The 20706-nt window shown below is 41.6% G+C and overlaps 1 protein-coding gene across 2 annotated transcripts; it reads right to left on the bottom strand.

Annotated features, from left to right (window-relative positions):
- Nucleotides 1-1375: 1375 nt before the first annotated feature.
- LOC128999936 (26S proteasome non-ATPase regulatory subunit 6-like) lies at nucleotides 1376-18959 on the bottom strand. Of its 2 annotated transcripts, none has more exons than XM_054426723.1 (7): nucleotides 18885-18959; nucleotides 16027-16179; nucleotides 15452-15649; nucleotides 5171-5321; nucleotides 4056-4318; nucleotides 3414-3595; nucleotides 1376-1704 (listed from the first exon to the last, which is right to left on the bottom strand). In XM_054426723.1, the coding sequence occupies exons 1-7, from the start codon at nucleotides 18948-18950 to the stop codon at nucleotides 1437-1439; spliced, it is 1281 nt and encodes a 426-aa protein (XP_054282698.1). In that variant the 5' UTR covers nucleotides 18951-18959; the 3' UTR covers nucleotides 1376-1436. The 2 variants fall into 2 exon arrangements, with proteins under 2 accessions (XP_054282698.1, XP_054282699.1); XM_054426724.1 differs by lacking the exon at nucleotides 18885-18959 and adding an exon at nucleotides 17560-17669.
- Nucleotides 18960-20706: the final 1747 nt, after the last annotated feature.

Genomic DNA, 20706 nt, shown 5'->3' with positions numbered 1-20706 from the left:
CCTTTAGAATATTTTATTTTATTTTTATATTCAAAAAATTAAACGAAAATATACTTAGGTTTACTTTTAAAAGATTTTATTTTATTTTTATGTTTAAACAAATGGTTTGATAAATAATTATTGTAATATTACTGAGGTCTGCTTATCTGTGTTTGTGTATTTTTGCGTCGTGATGAAAAGTATCGTTCATAACTCGTACCGAAAGTTATTACCCGGCACTTGCTCCATTATTCCCGTCCTCGGCTTCGCCTCGTACGTTAAAATAGCTCTCACGCACTCGGCTTCGCCTCTCACGTGAAATTGGAGTTCCCTGTGTTCGGCTTCGCCTCACACAAAAACTTGAGCGCGCGCCGGAAAATGCCACTTTTGGTCCTAGTAATGAAATATACTATTCTCTTTGATCATCTGTCATCCAAAATAGCTATTTTTCGTACTTAGTTATGAAAAGTACTTTTTTCTTTCTCTTAATTATGAAAAGTACTTTTTTCTTTCTCTAGATCTCAGTTAGTAACTCAGTAATACATATAATATAAATTAAATTTCTTCCTCATCCCTTGTTGAAATTTCTATACAGAGCTGGCAAAAATAAACCTCCCACAATCCCAGTTGGCTTATTCGAGCTATTGACTGTAAACAAATAACTTCCAAAAAAATTTCAAAATTCTTTGCTAGAAACATATCTTTTTTTGGCCGTTCCGACCATGGCCCGGTCCCGTCATGGCCGAATATTAGGGTTTCTACTGTAAACTAAAGGTGGCAGAACACCAACCAATAACGCATGTGCTTGCAAATAATGTAGGACCAATTACTTAGACGTAATACCATAATACTTCTTCTTTACGATGGTGGAGCTATAATACAGGATGGGATCATTCATAATTGTATTGTTATAATTCTATGGGATGATTGTAATTGTGTTGTTACTTGTTACATGTCGTTTGCTAAAATTAATAATTGTAGTGGAGAACAGCTCCACAAGACGAACCAGTAAGATACTGCACTACAGTAAACCCTGGTTCTTATTTCCCAGAATTGTTGTCTAAAGAGACATTTTTTAGTTCTTGATAGACAGTGTATGTTCTATGGTAATTGCAAGATACCAAGGGTGATATAATTACATACTGTCATCATCAGCCAACTAAGGGTTGGCTAGCTAAACATCCTGACTTTTACTCACAAATTCTGACTAGTTCAATTTGAACCTCCTCAACTGGAAATGAGAGACCTTTAAATGATTTACTCCTCACAGTAAACAAGCATATCTCCCTGGACAACAGGTGAAATGTTTGGAAATTATTTTATGACAAATGGAATTAACGTTTTCAAGATGTCCACCCAATACCTCGACGGCAAAGAAATAAGAAACACATTTTTAGTTAGCATTTATAACAAAAAGAAGTTTATTGATGAATATAAATTAAAGCGACACGACTGTTCTAGAAGTCCATGACTCTGGCCAGTTTCTTGAGTCGGTTGAGGAGAATGTCTCCTCGCTTGACGGTTGTCTGGTAGAGAATGTTCCTGTCCAGGCTAGCCTCAGGAGCTTCCTTGCTGCGGACGGAGTCGTCCAGATGAGCACTCGTGATCACTGTCCCAGCCACTGAGTCTATCTTGCACTGAAGTCTCCCAGCGGCCGCAAACCTGGCCACCTCCCGCTCAATAAACTCACTGGTCACACCGAACGACTGGGCCATGTAGTCCAGACTGGAAATGGACAGAGATTACAGTTTAGATTTCAGTAAAAACACTTCTCCATAGGCTTAACTGGTTCAGACTAAATTCTTAAAGTTCAACCGTAGTAGTAAATACCCCCGCCGCAGCAAACCTGCAGACTAAGCGAATTTCTATTTGCCTGATTGGATTTACACTAAAATGTCTCCTTAAAAACAGGGAGGGTAAAAGTGTTTTTTTGTTGTAAAATGTTAATAGTTTAATAAGAAATTAATGTATTTTCCAAATTCGATCAAAATATGTTCATAAACAAGCAAACTACAACAGTTTTCATTTTCTCCACAAGAATAACATGGGAATTTAAAATTTAAAATTTTTTGGAATTTTCTCCGTAACCATTAGGCGCACAATAACGCTTCAATATACTAAATTATTTGTTTTTTTAAAGTAATAATAAGTGATTTGGTGATGCATGAAACTGCACAAAATTATGAGTACAACGATTTGAGTAATCCTTCTGATTGCTCCCTGCCCTCGTCCCACACTGCCAGTGGTCACAACCGCCGTGTCAGCGAACAGTATCACCTTGCTATTTAATTTAACTTTAGATATGTAATTAATGTAAAATAATAGAGGTCCGAGAGTACTGCCTTGAACCACACCATATTCTACCGGTGTTACATCACTCACAACTCCATTTATGGAAACTACTTGTTCCCGAGACTTAAAATAGTTCGCAAACCATCTTACAGTTGGCCCTTCGATACCTATACATTCTAATTTACTTATTAGCATGTTTCTGTCAATTGAATCAAAGGCTATGGTAAGATCCAAAAAAGTTATAAGAATTTTTTTGTTTTCACTGAATGATTCAAAGATAAACTTTGTAAGATCGAATAGAGCGTCTGAAGTATTTCTGTCATTACAAAAACCGTACTGTAAACTGCAAACTATATTTCCTTGATTTAATTTTGTTCAAGGAAAGGCTCTAGGCCAGGATTTTGAGCTAGCTGCTATCCTCCTTTTTCTTGATTTAAGTAATTTGACAATTGGATTTTCACACATTTCTCAAATATTTTGGAAAACACCGTTAGAAGGGAAATAGGTCTATAGTTAGATTTATCAGATTTATATAAGGGAATGACTTTAGCCATTTGTAAGATATTCAGAAACTCTCCAGTTTTTAAACTACTATTGATAACATAGTAAAGTGGTTCAATAGTACAGGTAAGAGATTTCTTTACAAATTTTGCTGAAATATTGTCAAGGCCTGGTGCAGAACCTCCTCTAATACTCCTGACGACCTCAGTAATCTGTTCCCTGGTGACCGGCTAGAATCGGAAGACAGACTCCTGGCTGGAATCGGCCTCCACCAACATTGGAGGAGGGCCATCAGGGTGTAAAGCTGTAGCGAGCTCTACTCCAACCGATGCAAAATAGTTGCTGAATAAATTGGAAATAGATTTGACATGGTCGGGAGTGACAACGTCGTTGGAATCGGCAAACTACTGCACAGGGAAAAGTTGTTTTCTATCTGAGTGGCCGGCAGCCTCGTTCACAACTCCCCAAAAACGTTTTGCGTCACCATTAGCCTGTTCAATTTGGTCCCTGTAATAGTCATACTTAGCGTACTTTATAAGTGAATGAACGGTATTCCTGTAGGTTATATAACTGACCATGATTACATTCATCATGGCATGATCAATTTTTATTTTATTTGACAAGCTCCTAAAATCAGTTACCTGAGAGAGCGGTAAGCCTGTAATATCTGTTTGTAGGCTCGCAGCCTCATCTCCTGGACGTAGTGACGGTAGTGGGGATGCAGCAACGGATCCCTCTTCATCTCAACCTCAATACGAGCCAAGCAAACGAGGAAGTCTGAGTAGCGACCGTCGTACAGCGACACGAAATACTCCCTTAGATCCTGGATAGACGAATCAAACATAGTGCTTGGTAGAACTTAGAAATCTGATACTTTGTACTTTGTCTTTACTTATGCACTAGGCTTGAAGTCAATTGCTTAGCAGGTTTAAAGTTATGGATACATTTGTCAAAATCACAAACAGATAGAAAACGAGGCATTTTAGATCCATTTTTTTATATGTTTTTTTCATTGTTTCGACTTAAGGAACAAATATACAAAAGCGTTCCAGAGAGTTTAGATACACCCTGTATATCCTTGCACTGATCTATAGACAGTGTTGTACTATAAATCAAATTGGCAATAGTGGCCGCAGTGTTATGATAGTGTAGGCAGCTCAGCTTAAATCAGCAATGTCCAACTTATTCAGCCAAAGACACTACCACTAGCCTATACCTTGTTTGGTACAGTTCATCAATAATTTCCCACAAAAATAAGAAATAGTGCCACAAAAATCAAATACCTGATACTGAGAATGAAGAGCTTGCGCCATAACTCCGTGCAGCATTAGCTTCTTCCTCAGGTCACACCGGGGCAGAGCGATCATACAAGACAGCACGGTGTAGCGGATAATGGTACCAAAGTCAGCCAGCTCGTACGACTCAAATGTGGGAACTACGTCGACGAACAGATGAGCAGCCCGGGTGAAGTCTCTGATGGCCAAACTCCAAACACCCTCGTAGGCCTTCAGCTTATTACGAGCACTCCAGTCCCCACCGCTGATACCTTGGTAAAATAACAACAAATTAATGGAAACTGTTAAAAGGATTTAAACAACGGACACCTTGGTCACAAGTTGCGGTTTGTTAGGCGAACGGAATGAGAAAGTTGAAATATAGGTTTATGATGTGTGCTGCATTTTTTCCCTATAGGTTCTAGCCTAGAATTGTCCAAATTACTTCAGGCTAGGACTAAAGGTAGTAGTGGCATTATCACTTAGATCAAATCTATTGGTGATTGGCGGGATTCGAACCCAGGACCTCAGAGACCCAAGTCCCTGCCCTACTACTAGACCAGCTCACTCCCCCTGTGTGGCTGCATTTTACTGTTATTCAAATTAAAATGTTGGATGACTGGAAGAGTAAGGTATGTAGGCCTATATGATTTTTTTTTAATGTAGGCCTTTGTAAAAGACGATGAGGAGCAATGTTAAAAATGCATAAGATATATTGTTAATGGCTCACTTGTCAAAAATGTAGAATGATTACAGTGTGTGTACTGCAGCCTATTTGAAATATAAGCTTTAGCTTTCCAAATAGCCTATCATATCATTTATAATTTATAACATTTTGTCATGTTATAACTTTATACATACAGTAGGCCTAATGACAATCGCTAACTACATCAATCAAGAAATGGGACAGTGGCCTATGTAGGATTTAAAATTCTCTCCTGTGTTATGAATTCTGTTTTACACATATTCTGTAGGTAATCAGGTTAATGTAAATTTCTGTCTTTTTGGCCAATTTTAATGTTTTCCATGTACTGAACAATAAGTATATTTTCCTCCCTCACTTTTTATAGCCTTCTTGTGTGATTTAATTAAATTTACTTAAGAGATGCATTCTACACCCTTACCTTCAATTAGTTCAGTAGCCTTTTCAATCGCTGTGCTCATTCCCTTAATGTTACATCCGTGGAAAAAGGAGATTCTGAACAGTGAGAAGACAGCATCGATCCTGTGACTCTTGGGCACAGTCTTGTCATCAACCTTGGAGTTGGCCAGGGTCTGAGGAAATGTATAAGTACCGGTACATCAGAAGATGATTTCCACATCAATGCAATTTAATCTTGAATTTTACTCTAAATTCTGTATACAGTCTGTTATGTCTTCTCTAAGACTGTTTATAATTCATTTATACATATTTTTACTATCATATGTTTTTCTATTGTTTTTGTTTTGTAAACATTCATGAAATAGATTTTGTGTTGAGTTAATATGCGTGCATTTATTAATTATTTTGTAATTAATAAGAGTCATTTTAATTGGCGACGAGTGTGAAAATCAACTAGCCACTGAAAAATTCAACACATTTACTTTTAAAAATTACATTCAATTTCTAGTTTCAAGATACATTAATATTTTATACAGTTCAAACTATAATGGATGCACAACAGTTTACCTTACTTCTAAACACATTCAATGAACAACAAAAAGCACTTGTACGTGAGATGTCAAACATGTTTCAAGCTCAAATTCAAACAATTGTTACATCAATTGGAAAACCCAGAGAAGAAAGCTGTCAATCTACAATGTCAAATGTTGCTACATTCGAAAACTTCAATGCCAAACAAGAAAAGTTTAGGTACCAGCTATTTAGAACGTTTTGAAAACTATTATACAATGAAAGGTTTGACTGATAAGAAGAAAATTGCTCAGCTCTTGTGTAATTCTATAGGTAGTGAACATTATAACAACCTATCTGCATTTTTGGGCCCAGACAAGCCACTCAAATCATTAGATTATGAAACTCTATTGAATGACTTCAAGAAACTATTGACTCCAAAGAAAAGTGTTGTTGTTGCTCAACATTATTTCTTAAATATCTTTCAAAAAGAAAACCAGTCAATTTCAGAGTTTGTGGCCGACCTCAGACGTGATCTTCAAGAATGTGAATTTGCAGTAGAATGCTCCAACGATGAATGTGGAATATCTGTGTCAATTGCTGATGTTTTCTTGCGGGCACAGTTCATACGAGGATTGAAGGACAATTGGCTTAGGGAACACCTTTTACAATCCGTTTACACAAAGTTTGATGACATTCTAGAGAAAGCTATTGCTCTTGAAGCATCAAAGGTTGAAAGCAAAGAATTTCACCAACATGCATGTTCTAACAACTTTAATATGGATTCGGCTGGAGTGCACAAAATTACAAGGTCTTCCAGACGATCCCACCAGTTCTCTAACAATCGTTCATCCAACAAGACATCTCTCAACTGGAAACAACGTTCAAATAACAAAAGACCTGACTTCAATGCCCTCGGAATAGAAGGCCTCTGTCTTAGATGTGGAAGTAACAAACACATTGCTGCAAATTGTAACAGACACAAGTATAAACTCCAATGTGGGGAGTGTTTAAAACGAGGACATGTCTCTGCGGTCTGCATAACTACACTGATGTCAAGGACTAAGAAATCAACATCAAAGTTAAATTCAACCAACAACCTACATTCAGGATCAAATGATGACGATTATTCTAGTGACGACTCTTCTGATTACGGAGTGCACAAAATTGATTCGATCTACCAGAACTTTGATGTCGTAGATTTATTTGAAGTTGGATATGATTCAGACAAGTACATTGTTTCTGTCACTATAAATGGAAAATTGCAATGTTTTGAAGTTGACAGTGGGGCTAAATTTTCTCTCCTTGCGAAGAATGACTTTGAACGTCTACATCTGAACGTACCTGTAGAACCATCAAGGCTAGCTTTCCGTTCTTACTCTGGAGACATAATCAAACTAGAGGGAAAGGTATCAGTTTCTGTATCATACAAGGGTAAACAGTTCAAAGGTGACCTTCACATCGTCCCTTCAGGTCATGATGCACTTCTAGGGCGCCAATGGATCCGAGGACTGGGTATTGAACTGTGTGAAATTGACGCTGAAATGAACCGACCAGCTACTACCCTTCAATTACAACCAGTAAATTCAGTTGAGGAACTGTTTGAAAAATTTGTGCCAATTTTCGAGCCAAAAATTGGATGCGTTCCAAACTTTACAGTATCATTACATCTTCGATCAGGAGCAAAGCCTATTTTCAATCGTGAACGGAACGTACCTCATGCTCTTATTGATCAGGTCAACAAGGAACTAGATTTACTTGAAAATGAAGGAATCATTTCGCCTGTTACGTCAAGTGATTGGGGGTCACCACTAGTCGTGATACCTAAGGCAGATGGAAGTGTTCGTCTCTGTGTCGACTACAAGTGTGGTGTGAATGAACGAATAGTCCAGGCAAACCATCCTATTCGAAAAATTGACGATGTACTCGATAGTTTGAGAGGATCTCGTTACTTTTGTAAACTTGATCTGTACAAAGCTTATCTGCACCTCAAGGTCGACGAAGAGTCCAGTATTATCCAGACAATGTCAACACACCGTGGAACATATCGTGTCAATCGTCTAAGTTTCGGAATAAAGACAGCACCTTCTGAATTCAACCGAATTCTTACACAAATTTTGAAGGGGTTGCCTAAAACCGAGGCCTACTTTGATGACATAATTTGCCATGGCTCAACAATGGATGAGTGCAAAAGAAATCTACAGGCCTGTCTTCAACGACTCTCAGATTTTGACTTACACATAAACAAACAGAAGTGTTCATTTTTTCAAGAACAAATAGAATATCTAGGACGAGTGGTGGAGTTAAACAAAATAAAGAAATCTCCTACCAAAGTTCAAGCTGTTAAAGAAATGTCACGTCCATCAAAAGTTGAAGAATTACGACGATTCTTAGGAATGGTTTCTTACTACTCTCGTTTCTTTCCAGATGCTTCAACTGTCACTTTTCCTTTGCGACGTTTGTTACGCAAAAATAAGAAATGGGAATGGACACCAGAATGTGAAAAGGCTTTTCAACGAATCAAAACTGAGCTCTGCAGTAACAGGATACTCGTACCTTTCGATCCAAAACTACCGTTAGTCCTCACCACAGACGCTTCACCTACTGGACTAGCTGCAGTTCTTAGCCACTTAATAGATGGTACTGAGAGGCCAATTGCTTACGCCTCACGTTCACTCACTGATGCCGAATGTAACTATAGTCAACTAGACCGGGAAGCATTAGCCATAGTTTTTGGTGTCTCCCACTTCTATTATTACCTATTCGGGACTCAATTTCAACTTGTAACAGATAATCAGCCAATATCTAGGATCTTCAGACATAACAAGGCTCTACCACAAATGACTTCAGCTCGTTTACTCAGATATGCATCATATCTGTCAGGTTTCAATTACAAGTTGGTGTTCAAAAAGGGCATGGAAAATAAAAACGTGGATTGTCTTTCAAGAGCTCCTCTTACACAGACTCACTCTACTAAAGACAAGAAAATCGGAAAAGAGGTACACCAAATCTGCAGCCAAGTTATTTTTCAAATTTCAAGCCATGAAATCACAGCTGAAATCATTAAGAACGAGACAGCCAAAGATCCAGTGCTCTCTAAGATTTTGAAAGACCTACTCACCAATTCAACTGATTCTGATTTTACGTTGGTCGAAAACATTATTTTCCGGGGAGAAAGAGTTTACATTCCATCACTACTTAGAAACAAGATTCTAAATGAACTTTACGAAAGTCATCTTGGAATCACAAAAATGAAACAGCTAGCACGGCGCTATGTTTACTGGCCAAATATTGACAAGGACATTGAGCATCTTGTGAAAGGATGTGAAAATTGTGCACTAACACGGTCAAATCCGCCCAAAGCTCCCAATCACCCGTGGGAAATCCCAAAAGAGAACTGGGAAAGAATACACATTGACTACGCAGGACCGTTTCAAGGCTTCAACTTCCTCGTGTGTATTGATGCTAGATCAAAATGGGCGGAGATAAAAGTAATCAAAGATGCACCATCCAGCTCCAATAGGCTACCATAAATCTGCTTGAACAGATTTTTGCAACACACGGCTACCCGAATGTTATGGTATCTGACAACGCCTCAATTTTTCAAAGTTATACATTCCAAGCTTATTGCAAATTGCACGGCATTTTCCAGAAATTCATATCTCCAGGACATCCAGCAACAAACGGCTTAGCAGAACGCTCTGTTCAAACATTGAAGAACCGCCTGAAGTCCACAGCTTCGGAAAACATACCAATGGCAATAAAGGTCCAGAAGATCTTAATGCGGTACCGGGCAACTCCTCTAGCATGTGGCAAATCACCGGCTGAACTTTACCTCCACAGGAAGTTAAGAATACGAATGGATGCTATTTTTCCCAACGTACAAAAAGCTTCAACTTGTAATGAAGTGTTTCAGAAGACCTGAGGTAAACACCAGGAAAGGTACTCGGTGACATGAGGGAAAAGGACTGAGGGAAAGTGCTGAGGGAAAAGGCCCAGTACTTTCGCCGGGGGCCGGTACTGGGTACTTCCCCCCACCCTCCAAGCACTTTCTGGCCCTATATAAGGAGCATCCTTAGGGGACTTCGTGAGTTGGGCCTCCGGGCCCGCCCCCGCCGGTAGGCGCCACCGGTGGGTCCCTTCCCCGCACTAGAGGCGTGTTGAGCTCGGTGCATCCCATCCCCGCACTAGAGGCGTGTTGAGCTCGGTGCATCCTGTCCCCCAGCACTAGAGGCGTGTTGAGCTCGGTGCTTCCCGTTCCCCAGCACTAGAGGCGTGTTGAGCTCGGTGCATCCCATCCCCACACTAGAGGCGTGTTGAGCTCGGTGCATCCTGTCCCCCAGCACTAGAGGCGTGTTGAGCTCGGTGCTTCCCGTTCCCCAGCACTAGAGGCGTGTTGAGCTCGGTGCTTCCTGTCCCCCAGCACTAGAGGCGTGTTGAGCTCGGTGCTTCCCGTACCCGCACTAGAGGCGTGTTGAGCTCGGTGCATCCTGTCCCCCAGCACTAGAGGCGTGTTGAGCTCGGTGCTTCCCGTTCCCCAGCACTAGAGGCGTGTTGAGCTCGGTGCATCCCGTCCCCCGCACTAGAGGCGTGTTGAGCTCGGTGCTTCCCGTACCCGCACTAGAGGCGTGTTGAGCTCGGTGCATCCCGTTCCCCAGCACTAGAGGCGTGTTGAGCTCGGTGCTTCCCGTCCCCGCACTAGAGGCGTGTTGAGCTCGGTGCATCCCGTCCCCCAGCACTAGAGGCGTGTTGAGCTCGGTGCATCCCGTTCCCCAGCACTAGAGGCGTGTTGAGCTCGGTGCTTCCCGTTCCCCCGCACTAGAGGCGTGGTGAGCTCGGTGCATCCCGTCCCCCAGCACCAGAGGCGTGTTGAGCTCGGTGCTTCCCGTTCCTCAGCACTAGAGGCGTGTTGAGCTCGGTGCATCCCGTCCCCAGCACTAGAGGCGTGTTGAGCCCGGTACATTCCGTTCCTGTACTAGAGGCGTGTTGAGCCCGGTACATTCCGTTCCGGCACTAGAGGCGTGTTGAGCCCGGTGCAGCTGGTTGGCGTGTTGAGCCCCAGCATCCGTTTTATTTCCGTTTAAGTCCCCGGTGGCCAATGGAGCTGCCTCCCGGGACCATGAATCCGTCTGGAGGGGGATTAAGAGGCCCACCTCCACTATGTAAGAGCAGTGCCGTCTAGGAGAGAGGGCAGTCGACATCCGTCAGCGTTGCTGGCGACATCACGAGGAGCTGCTGCGCTTGGGACAGCGATTCGCCCAGCACTTCTCGGGCAGTCTGCATCCGACAGTGGGACAGGCGACCTCGTAGGGAGCTGCTGCGTTTGGGCTCTGGTTGTAGAGCCGCCCAGCACTTCTCGAGACGGAGCTAGAGGACTGCAGGAGCTGAGAGGATAGAACTGCAGGAGCCGAGAGGAGAGGACTGCAGGAGCCGAGAGAAGGAGAGGACTGCAGGAGCCGAGGAGAGGACTGCAGGAGCCGAGAGAAGGAGAGGACTGCAGGAGCCGAGGAGAGGACTACGAGAGCCGAGAGAAGGAGAGGACTGCAGGAGTCGAGAGGGGAGGACTGAAGGAGCCGAGAGATAAGGTCTGCAGGAGCCGAGAGGGGAAGTCTGTAGAGCCGTGCTGCTAGGACTCCTGAGAGCCGTGGAGCAAGTGGGAGAAGCCACAGGTTGGGCTTCACGAACAGAAGAGATTTGTATATATTGTGTATAGTTTTTGTGTAAATAGTCCTGAAATAATAAATGTGTTGTAATCCATGCAAGTGTTCAGTCAATCTGAGTCCTAAAATCCCCGAAAAGGTCTGAATGCTGTACAAAGGTAAAAACCTGAGAAAGTACGTTACATATTTTGGCGCCCGAACAGGGACCTGATTGACTGACACTTGTGAAACAGACCAAGGGGAGGACTCATTGTTACTGAGGACATTTTAAGAAAATTATGAACAAAATGTCTGGAGTTGTATCTAAAATAAAAAGTCAGTATACACAAAAAGATGAGGTGAATCTTGGATCATCATGGATTTATAAAAGAAAGGTTAATGAGTTACAGGAGGTGCTGAAGAAAATTGTGTGTCCACCGACTTCTGCGACCATGGATGAAAAGCACTCCATCAGTAGCTGCACTAAGAGTTATCTGGAGCCCCCATGTAAGACAACTGCTTCGTCAGCAATAGTTGGTAAAGAAGAAGCGATGACCACGATACAAAAGGTGCCAGAGGCAGAGAAGGAAACCGTGAGTACCACTGACAGTTGTCCTGTAATCTATTTTACCGAACCTAAATTGAATCTAAATTTTTACGTTGAAAGAGATGAGACATTGCTACCAGACAGAGGATCAAATTTTGTTCCTAATACCAGAGACTTTAAAGGAACCATACCGGGGAAACCCCAGATCGTAAATGCTACATTTGAGAGAGAAAAATCATTTTCGCTTAAGAAATGGCAAAGGGAGGACCAGAAGCCTCAAAGGAGGGAGCGCAAATTCAGAGATAGGACAATGAAAGTAAAGTATTATAGACACAAAGGGAAAACTGTAAAAATTGGTTTCATTTCAAATGTCGTTTGAGAAGTTTTTGTTATGATTTGCATTTTGTGAAGAAGATTTTTTTTTCCATATTTGAAGAGTTGTTGTTAGTTGAAAGGAAATCATTATTTATTTTGACCTGGAATGGGATATTGGTTTTAAGAAAGACGTTTTTTTTCTTTTCTTTTGTTTTCATAAAGAAAGGGGGGAGTGTAATGAAGTGTTTCAGAAGACCTGAGGTAAACACCAGGAAAGGTACTCGGTGACATGAGGGAAAAGGACTGAGGGAAAGTGCTGAGGGAAAAGGCCCAGTACTTTCGCCGGGGGCCGGTACTGGGTACTTCCCCCCACCCTCCAAGCACTTTCTGGCCCTATATAAGGAGCATCCTTAGGGGACTTCGTGAGTTGGGCCTCCGGGCCCGCCCCCGCCGGTAGGCGCCACCGGTGGGTCCCTTCCCCGCACTAGAGGCGTGTTGAGCTCGGTGCATCCCATCCCCGCACTAGAGGCGTGTTGAGCTCGGTGCATCCTGTCCCCCAGCACTAGAGGCGTGTTGAGCTCGGTGCTTCCCGTTCCCCAGCACTAGAGGCGTGTTGAGCTCGGTGCATCCCATCCCCACACTAGAGGCGTGTTGAGCTCGGTGCATCCTGTCCCCCAGCACTAGAGGCGTGTTGAGCTCGGTGCTTCCCGTTCCCCAGCACTAGAGGCGTGTTGAGCTCGGTGCTTCCTGTCCCCCAGCACTAGAGGCGTGTTGAGCTCGGTGCTTCCCGTACCCGCACTAGAGGCGTGTTGAGCTCGGTGCATCCTGTCCCCCAGCACTAGAGGCGTGTTGAGCTCGGTGCTTCCCGTTCCCCAGCACTAGAGGCGTGTTGAGCTCGGTGCATCCCGTCCCCCGCACTAGAGGCGTGTTGAGCTCGGTGCTTCCCGTACCCGCACTAGAGGCGTGTTGAGCTCGGTGCATCCCGTTCCCCAGCACTAGAGGCGTGTTGAGCTCGGTGCTTCCCGTCCCCGCACTAGAGGCGTGTTGAGCTCGGTGCATCCCGTCCCCCAGCACTAGAGGCGTGTTGAGCTCGGTGCATCCCGTTCCCCAGCACTAGAGGCGTGTTGAGCTCGGTGCTTCCCGTTCCCCCGCACTAGAGGCGTGGTGAGCTCGGTGCATCCCGTCCCCCAGCACCAGAGGCGTGTTGAGCTCGGTGCTTCCCGTTCCTCAGCACTAGAGGCGTGTTGAGCTCGGTGCATCCCGTCCCCAGCACTAGAGGCGTGTTGAGCCCGGTACATTCCGTTCCTGTACTAGAGGCGTGTTGAGCCCGGTACATTCCGTTCCGGCACTAGAGGCGTGTTGAGCCCGGTGCAGCTGGTTGGCGTGTTGAGCCCCAGCATCCGTTTTATTTCCGTTTAAGTCCCCGGTGGCCAATGGAGCTGCCTCCCGGGACCATGAATCCGTCTGGAGGGGGATTAAGAGGCCCACCTCCACTATGTAAGAGCAGTGCCGTCTAGGAGAGAGGGCAGTCGACATCCGTCAGCGTTGCTGGCGACATCACGAGGAGCTGCTGCGCTTGGGACAGCGATTCGCCCAGCACTTCTCGGGCAGTCTGCATCCGACAGTGGGACAGGCGACCTCGTAGGGAGCTGCTGCGTTTGGGCTCTGGTTGTAGAGCCGCCCAGCACTTCTCGAGACGGAGCTAGAGGACTGCAGGAGCTGAGAGGATAGAACTGCAGGAGCCGAGAGGAGAGGACTGCAGGAGCCGAGAGAAGGAGAGGACTGCAGGAGCCGAGGAGAGGACTGCAGGAGCCGAGAGAAGGAGAGGACTGCAGGAGCCGAGGAGAGGACTACGAGAGCCGAGAGAAGGAGAGGACTGCAGGAGTCGAGAGGGGAGGACTGAAGGAGCCGAGAGATAAGGTCTGCAGGAGCCGAGAGGGGAAGTCTGTAGAGCCGTGCTGCTAGGACTCCTGAGAGCCGTGGAGCAAGTGGGAGAAGCCACAGGTTGGGCTTCACGAACAGAAGAGATTTGTATATATTGTGTATAGTTTTTGTGTAAATAGTCCTGAAATAATAAATGTGTTGTAATCCATGCAAGTGTTCAGTCAATCTGAGTCCTAAAATCCCCGAAAAGGTCTGAATGCTGTACAAAGGTAAAAACCTGAGAAAGTACGTTACATATTTTGCTCCATCTGCACGTTCATTCAACGAGGGGGAGAGAGTTCAGGTTCGTCTCTTCATAAACAACAAGAACGTTTGGGAGTTTGGAGAAGTAAACAAAAAGTTGGGAACTCGACACTATCTAGTTTCCCTTGACAAGTCAGGCTGACTTGTTAAACGACACATTGATCAATTGCGGTCTACTTTGATACCAAAACCAAAAATTGTTACCACGGGACCAATCCACATATATGATGTTCCACGGGCTTCTAAACACAGCACAAAAGAAAATTCTAAGGCTGTTACTTGTTCTAATCCTGAAAGACTGTCAATTCCTGAAAGACCATCAACTCCCTTAAGACCATCAACTCCTGAAAGACCATCAACTCCTGAAAGACCATCAACTCCTGAAAGACCATCAACTCCTGAAAGACCATCAACTTCCGTAAGACCATCAACTTCCGAAGGACCATCAACTTCCGAAGGACCATCAACTTCCGAAGGACCGTCAATTTCCGAAAGACCACCAACTCCCAAAGCAAACAATGCAGAGGTTCCAGTAGTTCAGGGAACAGAAACGAACAATAGCCATATTCCTGAGAATCAAGAAAGATCAAGGCGACAAAGGCAAATGCCGGGCCGATACAAGGACTTTGTGCTTTCATAATAATACACTGCAAGTTCAAAATAGTGGGGGAGACTGTTATGTCTTCTCTAAGACTGTTTATAATTCATTTATACATATTTTTACTATCATATGTTTTTCTATTGTTTTTGTTTTGTAAACATTCATGAAATAGATTTTGTGTTGAGTTAATATGCGTGCATTTATTAATTATTTTGTAATTAAGAGTCATTTTACAGTCCAAAAGGCAGCCTCTGCACAGTGCGACCAAATATTCTGGGTAACTAAGTGATAAGAGATATAATTTCAATCGACCAATTTCAGGGTCTTTGGTTTAACCCTGAGGGATAGATTTTGAATTTAGATACCATTAATCAAGGTACCGGTATCGTTGAAGCGATTGAATTAATAAAGTTTTAATAGAATCACGTTGCACATCAACATAACCATAGTAGGCTAATGCCACTGGTGTAAAAATATATGACAGAATAAACATTGAACACTAACCGTTGCGTTCTCCCTGTCCCCGATGGAGCACAGATAGTCCAGTTTGCTTTGCCACACTCCACACAGCTGGCTTTGGTCTTCCTCGTCCATTACGTTGTTTTCATGTTCCTTCTCCAACTCCTCAAGTCGCTTGGTATTGGCTACACTCATCTCGTCATACAGCTTGGTGTCGAACTCCCAGCCTAGGTCTGCACATACCTGTAACAGTCATCAAAAAACAATTTTAGTTTTTCTAAATTTGTTTGCATACATTAATCTTTTAAGACAAATTAGTTTCTTTGAATGTAAAATATCTTTCTTGGTGTAGAAATCAGAGAATTGCTTCAAAAAAAAGTTTAGAGAAAAATAAAGAGTTAAGTAGCCTACACAATCAAGTCCAAAAGTCCTCAATTACTGTATAATTTGTTTACGTTAGACCTAGCAGTACAAAAGTTAAACGGTTAGTAGCACTGAGATGTAAGTATGAAATGCCATCGGTAATGGTTGATAAATGATTTAAGTTTCACCACCTAGAATTAAATGAAAGTAAAATTAATTAAAGAAAAGTTCCATGGTATTTACATAAATTTAATCACCTCTTTGTAATATGGAGCCATGTTTCCCTGTTTTATTCCAGTCATCAGCTTCTCCTTGAGTTCTTTATCTCCCTGGTACTCTGGCAACTTGAGAGTGAAGCGCCAATGGGCCATCTGCATGTACGCCGGGGTGACTCCTTCTCCTTCCACCATCTAAACAGAGGGTTCCATCATTAATCGAGGCCTCACAAAATCACAAAAAGTTATAATATACATAAGGTACAGTACGGTACCGAATTTTACATTGTCAATGACCTTGGTAAATTCAGAATTTGTTATAAGCCACAATCTTATCCGTCAGGGGCTTCAACTTATCAATCTGCACACGTAGAACACAACACACACAAAACACAAGGCATAACAAAAGCTAGGCTTGGATTTATACTAGCAGTGTAAAGGGAGCGTTTTGCAACGGGCAGTAACAGTGCACTGCTGGTCCAGGTGATGTGAAAGTGATTACAGTGTGCTCTAAGGCACAAAGGGTAAAAGGGAGAAACAGTAAATAAAAATTGAGGTAGGCCTAGGCCTACACATAACCTCAAGACTTGCGGTGGTATGCTGTCTTATGCGCAGAATGCTAAATATAGTGGACCATCATATCCTGATGAAAGTATATTATGGCTGCTTTCATAGCGTATTGAGTTATGGCATCGTACTTAGGGGCAACAGCAGTGAAGCAAACAGAGTCTTTCTACTACAAAAGATAATTATTAGAATAATATGTAGGCCTAGAACCCATCTTTTAGAACATTGCAGACCGCTTTTTATTAATCTTAAGGTCCCACCCTTACCTCTGTTTAAATATTGGATTCAGCTATGATGGAAATTTCTAGAAGTCTTCAAACGCAACCACAAAATAAGTTAAGTTACGTAATTATAATACCAGAACAAAACCATAAAAAACTTAGCCTAGGCTAAGTTTAGTTATGTCCTACACCTGAATTGTCACCAAACATCATTGGTAATAGCTGGACCACACCACTCAGCAAGTAAAATATTTAATAAATTGACAGAAGACATAAGAAGCTGCCAAGACAAGACTTACTCAAGAAAAAACTCAAAAATTACTTAGAAGTAATTTTTAGAAAAGGCCTACAAAGTGGAAGAATTTTTGGAGGAGTAAGAGAAGATAGGCCCTACCTGACAATTAAATACCTTTGACGACCACAGCTGGAAAGGTACTAGTGGGATCATCACAAGTAGGCCTAGGCCTAAGTAAGGCTAATTTTAGCAAATCTTTTCAAACCTAGTGTTTCTTACCTTTTAAATCAAGGTTAAGTTTACTTGAATAGGCCTACCTATCTAACTCAAAATACTTCCAACAGGTTTTAGCCAAAAAAATATTTTACCAGTTTTAACATAATCTTGAATTAGGCTAGCCTATTTGTAATTATAAGCTTGTTCAAGAACTAAGCTAACCTATAGCACAGCAAAGCTGCAAATTATCTAATTCAAATTTTTTAAATATTAGGGCCTTAATATTGGTTAAAAAATGGCAATGAATACTCTATCATTTGCGGGGAAAGTACTTACAGTAAATTGTTAAGATGTCTTTTGTTATTTTAATATAAAATAATGATTATCCTTTCTTTAGTAGTTGACAGAAGAGAAGGTACAATAAACGACAGTCATGCAACTTATCATAGACAAACAAACAAACTATGTAAAGAAAGGTAAAAAGAAGATCCATATCTCAAACACCACAGAGTAGCTTTGAACTTCCTATATGTCATATATGACAGGCATGTATCGTGGATTATCACTACCATGGATTAAATCTCTCTTGAATATTGTTACTCCTAAACGAGTTTACAGGACCATGATGAGTTTACAGTATATGCTTTCTACTTCAAACCTTCAATATTTTCACTACAAGTAGGCTTCTCGTTCGGTTACAAAATCTGAAGCCTGTTTTACGTGTGATGCTATTGGGACATGTAGACGTTAGGGCATAATCACGGCCGCCTTTAACTAATGATTAAACAACTAAACAACCTCTGGATGGCAGGTGAACGAGGCAGCTACCAAAAGGGCTTTTACGCCACTATGTCAACGGGTCCATGGGTGTCAAGTTACTTTGCTTTGTCCAAATTGAAACTCTCAATCACCAAATCATTGGAAAAGCGATTTCGTTGACTTGAGAGAGCAGTTGCAATCAATATAACTTAGCCTATATTGATTGCAACTCTCTCAAGTCACCGAATCACTTTTCCAATGCTTTGGTGATTGAGATAACGGCATGTAAGATGTAAGCATCTCCCCCCCCCCGTTCCCGGTCCCGCGATCGTAGCAAAATCTGGGATCATCCGTTTGCCACGGCAGCGACGCTTGAAGCTGTAAGTCATTCTCCCATGATCGTGGACACTTCGTCATCACTCCCGCGATCACAATTTAGTTTCTTGATGCGACGACGTGAATGAAATAACCGCCGTCGATGTTTGAACGTACGCTTGGTCCGGGACTAATGACTCTGATTGTTATACTTATACAACATACAGTAACACGCGGTCATACCATGCGGTCCTACACAGAATTATTTATGTTTTTTTTTAGATCATATTTCTGTGTTATCAATGTATTAACCAGGGATTACAAACTATGATTAAGCCCCTGAGGAACAAGAATCGTGCACGTCCGCTAAACAAGGTAGGATTGCTGTTTTGACAGTGAGTTTTTAATAGGTATATTGTTGCAGTTTCCGGAATTCATGAATTTATGATAGGTTCCTACTTATATTAGAAAATCCTGGTCATCAGTCACCACAATATACAACCGTAAATAAATTAAAGTCATTTTCCCTTAAAGAGACAAGTGCAAAATGTGTTTTTCACATTAATCGCATATTAAATCTTACTTACATTTGAAAACATAGAGGTGGAGGCCTCCTTTAATGCATTTATTGATTTCTCAATAGCTTCCTGCATTGCTAATAGAGAATTATTTACACCAATAGTTGGTAGCAATGCATTTATGTCTTCACAGTTACCCTTTTCTTTTTGGTCTAATGCAGCAAATTTATTTTCAAGTAGATGAATTTTATCTTTTATTTCCTTTTCCAACTTTAAACACTCTTCCTCTAAATTCTTAACATATTCTGCACTCTGCCTGAGCTTTAAGGAAGAATGTTCTAAATCTTCTCTAAGCTCATTTACTTGGGTTACAAGTTTTCCATAAACATGATTCCAATTTGTGTCATTTACAAGAGTATCCTGGTTTTCTTGCATGAATTTGAAATCTCTTTCAGTCTCATCATTGGACCGATCTATTGCAGCACTTTCTAGGGGGTTGTCCTCACATTTTTGTTCATTGCTTGTTTTAATAGTTTTATCATTGTCAGTAACAGAGCCATTATTTTCATCAAACTGCATGAATTTGAAATCTCTTTCAGCCTCATCATTGGACCGATCTATTGCAGCACTTTCTAGGGGGTTGTCCTCACATTTTTGTTCATTGCTTGTTTTAATTTTATCATTGTCAGTAACAGAGCTATTATTTTCATCAAACTGCATGAATTTGAAATCTCTTCCAGCCTCATCATTTGACCGATCTATTGCAGCACTTTCTAGGGGGTTGTCCTCACATTTTTGTTCATTGCTTGTTTTAATCATTTTATAATTGTCAGTAACAGAGCCATTATTTTCATCAAACTTATGTGAAATATTTCTTCCTTGGTCAAATGTTACAGATTCCTCAGCAACACTACTCTCAAATCCTACATCAAATGATTTTTCACATTTTGTTTTAGTGTAATCAGCTAGGTCACTTGTTAGATATTTGCTTTTACTTTTATCAGTAATTATTGGAGTTAATTTTGCATCTGATGAGTGAAGATCTACTGACCTCTCAGTTTCCATACTATTATGTCCTTTATTATAGCTTCCACCGGTTTGTTCAGTGTGCTCAATCATAGTTTTGGGAATTCCTCCTTTACTGATCAATTCCTCGCTACATTTCCTTCCACTATCTTTAGTTTGTAATTGATTTTCTTCTGTTCCTTTTTCTAGGTGTTCATCATCAATGTTGTAAATTTCTTTTTGGATTGTTGAATCATAAATATTATCTGCAAGATTGGATTTTTCAAAGATTCTCTCGTTGGTAAACATACTAGTATATGATTCTGGCTGATAATTTAACAATGTTTCCAGCTCTTCTATTCTTTTCCTTATGACGGTTTCTTCGTCTTTCACCACCTCTATTGACTGTCTAATATCTCCTAAAACTGTTTTAAGTCGTTCTAATTTTTCCCTTGCCTTTTCTGTTTCTTGCTGAGGAGCTTGCATTTCTCTAGTTTGAATTACTTTTGATATGTACCATATCGTTGCTGTTGATATGAGATTTTCTATAATTTCCAGTTCCCTGGTCAAATCTTCTTCCCTCCTGGCTAAATCTGCTGCGTCAGCTCTATATCTAGAAATCAGCATTCTTAAAGTTCTGATCTTTTCCATCTTGTTACTTCTGACTTTGGTAAAACCAAAACCACAACACATAGAATATAGTATTCAAATAAGACACACGATAACTCTTTTATTTAAATGAATTCACATCCCTCTTTGGCATAAATCTGTTTAAGGCACAAAGGAATTGTAAAAAAAAAATGGAATATTTGGCTATGATAGTTAACTACACAATTAAAAGTTAAGATTTTGAATTAACCCCAAAAATTTATTGTTTACTAACTAA

Source organism: Macrosteles quadrilineatus, unplaced genomic scaffold (assembly GCF_028750875.1).
Source record: "Macrosteles quadrilineatus isolate MER2022 unplaced genomic scaffold, UCM_ALF_1.0 Scaffold_8__2_contigs__length_117827958, whole genome shotgun sequence".
In the NCBI taxonomy this organism is placed as follows: Eukaryota; Metazoa; Arthropoda; class Insecta; order Hemiptera; family Cicadellidae; genus Macrosteles; species Macrosteles quadrilineatus.
The sequence above is the reverse complement of the archived record's forward strand: the minus strand, read 5'-3'. Positions and strand labels throughout refer to the sequence as shown.

Excerpts from the sequence above, each read along its gene's own strand:
- LOC128999936 (XM_054426723.1), bottom strand. The coding sequence starts at position 18,950 with ATGCAGGAAGCTATTGAGAAATCAATAAATGCATTAAAGGAGGCCTCC. Across the intron at positions 5,322-15,451 it reads GGGACAGGGAGAACGCAACG|ACCCTGGCCAACTCCAAGGT; the intron begins GTTAGTGTTCAA and ends ACATTTCCTCAG. Across the intron at positions 4,319-5,170 it reads GGCTACTGAACTAATTGAAG|GTATCAGCGGTGGGGACTGG; the intron begins GTAAGGGTGTAG and ends TATTTTACCAAG.